Source organism: Hemibagrus wyckioides, linkage group LG25 (genome assembly GCF_019097595.1).
Source record: "Hemibagrus wyckioides isolate EC202008001 linkage group LG25, SWU_Hwy_1.0, whole genome shotgun sequence".
NCBI lineage: Eukaryota > Metazoa > Chordata > Actinopteri > Siluriformes > Bagridae > Hemibagrus > Hemibagrus wyckioides.
In genome coordinates, this window is record NC_080734.1 from 5,358,444 (window position 1) to 5,365,891 (window position 7,448).

Genomic DNA, 7,448 nt, shown 5'->3' on the forward strand with positions numbered 1-7,448 from the left:
GTCGCCACGTGTCGGATTTCAGGCGCACATATGAAAGTGGCTCGGATCGTGATTAAAAAAGGTCAGATTCACCGTAACAAATCAGTCTAAAGAAAAAGATTGGATTTACGCCTCCTGTACGCTCTGTGTGAACGTGTGAAGATTTCCAGCACTTTCTTGGCTTTCATTAAAAGAAATGGATCAATTCACACATCTTAAAAGACAAAAAAGACGAAACGTCATTCGCACTTCTCTTCCGTGAAGCGGCTCAGGTCCTCGGGTTTCAGAGCAGGCGCCGGACGCAACACTGACCTGTTAATCCTCTCCTGCTTTCTTCTGACATCTGAACATTTCATGCGCTTGTCGTGATGTGTGAACAATTATCAGAGGTGTTACAATTGATAAGTGTTTTTTCCCCCGGTGCATATCCCAATGCTCCCCCACATCCCCCACCTTAACTACCCCACCACCACTATGACACCACACGCCATCCTCCTTATCCATCCTCATTACGTCGTGGCCTTGAGGGGCTGCTGAGCACCTGAGAGTATAAATACGAGAGCGGACCTCATTCAAGAAAACCACAGAGACAGGACACAGAGCCGATCAGCCAGCAGGAGGAACGGAGCTTCAACCCAACCATCAATGATGATAAAGGTCAGGAAATTAATTCACACAATTCAAATTATCATTTATTTTTAAAAATCAGAGCAACAGCTTTAAAGATTTACCTTATAGCTATAACTATAAATCTTTACTAAATATTATCTTTATACACAGACCTCATCTTTCCTGCTTTATTTATTTATTTATTTTAATTTATTTTAATTTATTATTATTTTATTTTATTTTATTTTATTTTATTATCCACCATTAAATCCTGTATTGCTATATTCCTTTATTTATTATCACTGAAAAATGCTAAATGGCTTTTTATTTTATTTTTCATCATCTTCAATGATATGAGAAGTAATAAATTAAACCTCAGTTAATAATAATTAATACTAACACATGTATAAGTATTTATGAACAACTGTCATTTTATTTTAAATAATATTTCTGTTGATTTTGGTTTATGAATCTTTTACAGATTTAATTTTTTAACTTACACTTAAATATTTGTGTACATTTTTTTTTTTTTTTTTTACAAATTTAACACATTGTCTTTTGGGTTTGTTTTTAATTATTACTTTTAATTATTAATTTAGTAGTACTTATTACATTTTAATAAATTTTTTTGTACTTACAGTTTACCGTAATGGTTATAACACATTAATAAATAGTTAACTACATTATAAGCAGTGGTTATATCACACAGCCTCAGTCTGCTAAGTGCGCTATGTTCATAGACGGTCACAAACACACTGATTATTTCTTTTAGAAGAGGAAAATCTTAGTAGAGGGATTTCCTAAGGTTTGATGAGGCACTGGTGTTGGAGATGTGTTATGAAATGAATCACGAGGTATTATAATGCATAATAATGTATAACATGCTGCACTGATATTAAATGTTATATATTTAATTTATATTTATACCCAGACATGCTGTTTTGTTTTTTTAATGGGTAAACATTTTACATGTTTTTTAAATTTTGAACATTTAATTTTATAATAAAATTATAAATTAATTTTTAAATTAATTTTTCATTTTATTTTACAATGATTTTATATGAAATGTTTTTGAATATCTATTATAAAGACAGTAAATAATTATGATAATGAAAATGTTTATTTCTCTTTAGCTTTTTTGTTTATATATATATATATATATATATATATATATATATATTCAGTGTCACTGTTATAATTAAATAAGCACCTAATTAAGCTTGAGATTATCAAAATACTCATTTGCATTCCCTCATTTCATGTCCAGACTACATAAAGTCCAGATGAGACGAAATACAAAAAGTTAAGGATATTTGGCTTTTGGGTGAAATTTATGGAAAATGTAAAAGGTTCACGCTACACTGATGTTATATCATGAAAGTTGGGCATTTAAGTAGAAGCATGCAATGGTGATTTCCTCATCTCAAACAATTTACAGAAACAAAAGCCAACAACAGTGTTGGGTATACCACAACAAAAAATGTCAATGTCTCAATAATTTGTCATGTGCCCTTGACCATCAATTACAGCTTGACAACGATGTCTCATGCTGTTCACGAGTCGACTTACTGTCTGCTGAGGCATGGCATTCCACTCTTCTTGAAGGGCGGCCCTCAGGTCATTGAGGTTCTGGGGTGCAGGGTTACGAGCGTCTACACGGCGACTCAGCTGATCCCATAGGTTTTCTATGGGATTCAGGTCTAGAGAAAGTGCAGGCCACTCCATTTGAGGTACCCCAGCCTCCAGCAGCCGTTCCCTAATGATGCGACCTCGATTAGCTGGAGAAGAAGATGAAATTAGCCCTGTGTTGTTAATGCAGGGACACAATGACTGGATTAATGATGCTATTCAGGTAGTATTGGCTTGTCACTGTACCATTCACAAGATGTAGGGCAGTTCTGTATTGAGTAGACACACCTGCCCAGACTGTAACACCACCACAACAGCAGCTGATGCATAGCGCTCTCCTTGACATCTCCAACATCATTGGCGGCCATCATTTCTGCTCAACGTGAATCGACTTTCATCAGAGAACAGCACTGAGGCCCACTGGTCCCTCGTCCAGCGTAAATGTTCTCTGGCCCATGCAAGACGATGACGCCTGTGTCTGGTGGTGTGGTCAGGTACCCTTGCAGGTCGTCTAGCATGCAGACCACGCTGATGTAAACAGTTTCGAATGGTCTGACATGACACTTGGGTGCCTCTCACCTCCCTTAAATGTGCCTGGAGTTGAGTGGCATTCATCATCTGGTTCCGCAGGGCACTGTTCACAATGAAGCGGTCATCAACGTGGGATGTGGCCAAAGGATGTCCACTTCTATGCCTTTCTGTGACTCTTCCAGTCTCTCTGTATCTCTGTCGCAACCTGCTGATGACACTCTGTGATACTCTAAGCTCATTGGCCACTTCCCTCTGAGAACATCCTGTTTGAAGCCTCGCAATGGTGAGGTACTGTTGATCAATTGTTAGGTGTGGTCTTGGTCTCATGATGTCAAAATGTGAACAGCATGATGAAGAGGACTGTTTAAATACCAATTCTAATTGAACCAGAAAATTTATTGGTCGATTCATGGATCAAACACCAGTTGTGGATTTTGCCATTAAGCACCTTGTTAGAGAACAGCAATTTATGCAAAAAGTACTGAAACACTGAACAGTTGGACATGTGCATTCAAAAGTGTAGAGAAGGTCAAATTAAGTTCACCTGGAAAGGTTATAGTGCATTTTAGGTGCATCCTGAAATTTCACCTGAAAGTCGAACATCCTTAACTTTTTGTGAGTAGTGTAAGTATAAAGCTGTGCAGTGGTATGGAATCAGTACTGTATTTAAGTAGCGTTAAGAGCAGCAGGGGGTTGAGTAATCTGACTGACTCAGGGAGGAAGGTGTTGAGGAGTCTGACTCAGGGAGGAAGGTGTTGAGGAGTCTGACTCAGGGAGGAAGGTGTTGAGGAGTCTGACTCAGGGAGGAAGGTGTTGAGGAGTCTGACTCAGGGAGGAAGGTGTTGAGGAGTCTGACTCAGGGAGGAAGGTGTTGAGGAGTCTGACTTTGGGAGGAAAGTGTTGAGGAGTCTGAATGACTCAGGGAGGAAGGTGTTGAGGAGTCTAATTCAGGGAGGAAGGTATTGAGGAGACTGACTCAGGGAGGAAAGTGTTGAGGAGTCTGAGTGACTCAGGGAGGAAGGTGTTGAGTCTGACTTTGGGAGGAAGGTGTTGAGGAGTCTGACTTTGGGAGGAAGGTGTTGAGGAGTCTGACTTTGGGAGGAAGGTGTTGAGGAGTGACTTTGGGAGGAAGGTGTTGAGGAGTCTGAGTGACTCAGGGTGGAAGGTGTTGAGGAGTCTGAGTGACTCAGGGAGGAAGGTGTTGAGGAGTCTGAGTGACTCAGGGAGGAAGGTGTTGAGGAGTCTAAGTGACTCAGGGAGGAAGGTGTTGAGGAGTCTGAGTGACTCAGGGAGGAAGGTGTTGAGGAGTCCGAGTGACTCAGGGAGGAAGGTGTTGAGGAGTCTGAGTGACTCAGGGAGGAAGGTGTTGAGGAGCCTGACTGACTCAGGGAGGAAGTTTCTGTACTCGGATGTTTCTGTACATCACTAGCTCTCTGCTGCCACTGCTGGGATAATGAGATAAAGCTAAGTGGTTGTGGATAAAGAGGTTTAGTCAATACCATAATTGTAAAGTGGCAGCAGAGAGAAGGTCAGTGTGAGTGAAGGTTTTAAGGGCTAGGGTCAATACTGTGGCTTGGAGGATGCAGGGGTTGTATGTGGTGATGGGATGGGCAGTGATGAGTATAGAGACTCAGATGATATTTTCAGCTCTTCTCACAATCTGCCTTTAGGTTCTTGTTGCCAGAAAAAGATGCATACATGCCTGTGTAGTTTTTGGGTTCTCATGCATGTGTAGGATTTAATGCATGTGTAGTTTCAGGTTCTCACACATGTGTAGTTTCAGGTTCTCACGCATGTGTAGTTTCAGGTTCTCATGCATGTGTAGGATCTCATCCATGTGTAGGTTCAGGTTCTCACACATGTCTAGGTTCTCCTGCATTTGCAGGTTCTCATTCATATGTAGGTTTAGGTTTTCATGCATGTGTACGTGTAGGTTCTCATGTATGTGTAGGTTCTCATGTATGTGTAGGTTCTCATGTATGTGTAGGTTCTCATGTATGTGTAGGATCTCATGTATGTGTAGGATCTCATGTATGTGTAGGATCTCATGTATGTGTAGGATCTCATGTATGTGTAGGATCTCATGTATGTGTAGGTTCTCATGTATGTGTAGGATCTCATGTATGTGTAGGTTCTCATGTATGTGTAGGATCTCATGTATGTGTAGGATCTCATGTATGTGTAGGATCTCATGTATGTGTGGGTTCTCATGTATGTGTAGGTTCTCATGTATGTGTAGGATCTCATGTATGTGTAGGATCTCATGTATGTGTAGGATCTCATGTATGTGTAGGATCTCATGTATGTGTAGGTTCTCATGTATGTGTAGGATCTCATGTATGTGTAGGTTCTCATGTATGTGTAGGATCTCATGTATGTGTAGGATCTCATGTATGTGTGGGTTCTCATGTATGTGTAGGATCTCACTCGTGTAGGTTTGGATTCCGCACACCTTATTTACTCCATATCGATATTCTGACTTTTATTAATGAACTCATTTAAAATAATGCTGAGTGATAAAATGAAGAATAAATATGCTGCTAAAACACGTTACCATGACAACGTTGATCATTTTCCTTTAATCATCGCCTCCCAAAGTGTCATTCCTCTCACACGTTACGACACATGCTTTTATCCATTTAGAGTTACATTTTATATCACAGAGTGCTTCGACAAACAAGATTTTTTTTCCTCTCGCAAAGTCAATAAGAGAAAAATCGCCTCTGGTGACGTGTCGTGAAGGTTCAAGGAATAATAATCTCCTTACAGAAAACATCGCCACGTCAGCGATTGTACGTCTTTGGAAAATTACACCCTGGTTTTGTAACCTGTTTGTGTGGCTCCTCCGTTCCCCGTACAGGTCTCTGTTACTATAGAAACAATAAATCCAAAACTTTGGGCCAATCAGGATGGAGTATTGAAGAGGAGGTTCATGTAGGGATGAGGGAGAGAGTTTAACGTCATGATTGCATCGTTAGTGAAAACAGCATTACTTTGTTTGTGTGTGTGTGTGTGTGATTCAGCCATGATTCCACTTCTTAGCATGTGAATGAGGTTCATTTCCGGAGCAGCCCACAAGCAGGAGAAAAGAACGTCTCTAGCACTAGAGACATGAAGGAGCGACGACATACGTGTCATTGTGTTAAAGACCGAAGAAGCTCCGCTGATGAATCATAAAGGTTTAAGATTCCAAGGTCAAAAAAAAAGAAGTAGTAGTTGTTTTCTTAGACTAAAAATATCTCTGGAGAGTTCTGTTGGATCGCTCACCTGCATGCCGTGGCATGGGTTCTAACTTGTTCCTCTCGTTTTTTCCTCTCCTCCTGCAGATGCAGTGTGTTTCCTGGCTCTCGGCCGCGCTCGTCCTGTGGGCGTGTGGACCGGCGGCAGACGGACAGTGCTGGGATCTCGCCAACTGCCTCGGACTTGGCTCTCGGGACAAAATAACAGTAAAGACTTTTTTGTTAAAATCAAACGTGATTAAACTCCTGTAACACTCTGACTATTAATGGTGTTGATACTCTTCTGAGTCAGCTGTTCCACTCACCCTCATGGTTCTGTAGCTTCAGGGTACAGGGATTTTATTTTAGAGGAAAAAAAGAAAGGAAAGAACGAAAGGATGGAAGGAAGGAAGGAAGGAAGGAAGGAAGGAAGGAAAGAAAGAAAGAAAGAAAGAGAAAGAAAGAAAGCTCTGTACTTTACACTCTGGCTCTTTCCATTCTGGGTTTAATCCAAACACACATACAGATAATTTCAGCACCGCCTCCTTACTTGAAGCCCCGCCCCTTACCTCTTACTCTGATGCTTGAATGGAGTAACTCTGAACTCTGAGAGATTCAGGATGGTATTTATTAATTTATTTAGCAAGTTTATTTCAGAGACTTACCACACTGACAGCATGCAGTTCATAAAACATTAAACAGAAATGGTGTTTATTCTGTAGGACTGCATCTGGCAGTGCAGGCCGAAGCAGCTGGTCAGTGGTACTGAAAGCCTGCTCGCAAATCCGCAGCAGAGTGACGAGGAAGACGAGGACGAGGATGAGGAGAAGGAGGAGGAGGAGGAGGACAGCCTGAGCCTCGGGGTCCTGCTCTCAGCTCCCAGCGTGAGACCTCAGCGCAGTGAAGAGAGACCTTCTTACTCCATGGAGCATTTCCGCTGGGGGAAGCCCATGAGCCGCAAGCGCCGGCCGGTCAAAGTGCACGCGTCCGTCTCGGCAGACGACGAAAGTCAAGAGGAGCCGTCCACGGAGACGCCTTATCCATCACTCGACAGGCGTCAGCTGGAGGGCGGCGAGGGGCGCGAGCAGAAGAAGAACACCAACACCAAGAGCACCAAGTACCGCATAACCCACTTCCGCTGGAGCGCTCCTCCCGCCGCCAAGCGCTACGGAGGCTTCATGAAGCCGTGGTCCGAGAGATCCCACAAGCCCCTGCTCACGCTGCTCCGCAACATCATGGTCAAAAACGGACAATGAGCAACGACGGAAAGAAACGTCGCTGTTTAATAGGCTTAGCGTTAATTTATTCCTTCTGTAGTTCAGCAGGACTTCATAAAACATCTACGATATCAGAAACCTGACGAGGTCGTCTGCTCTGTGTCTGCTTCCATCTAAAGAAAAACTAAAGAATGATTAAAATATACACGTCCATATCACTGATCCCTTTCACATTTAGGAAGAAAGAAAGAAAGAAAGAAAGAAA

General features: G+C 41.8%; 1 protein-coding gene across 1 annotated transcript in view; it reads left to right on the top strand.

Moving 5' to 3' along the window:
- The first annotated feature begins 475 nt into the window (after window positions 1-475).
- The window catches only part of pomcb (proopiomelanocortin b), a 7,574-nt gene continuing 601 nt past the window's right edge, over window positions 476-7,448 (top strand). Inside the window, exons 1-3 of the mRNA XM_058378560.1 lie at window positions 476-636; window positions 6,075-6,194; window positions 6,689-7,448. The exon at window positions 6,689-7,448 is cut by the window's right edge and continues 601 nt beyond it. Of these exons, the coding sequence (XP_058234543.1) occupies window positions 625-636; window positions 6,075-6,194; window positions 6,689-7,222 (666 nt within the window). The 5' untranslated portion in view covers window positions 476-624 and the 3' untranslated portion in view covers window positions 7,223-7,448. The remainder of the gene's footprint in view (window positions 637-6,074; window positions 6,195-6,688) is intronic.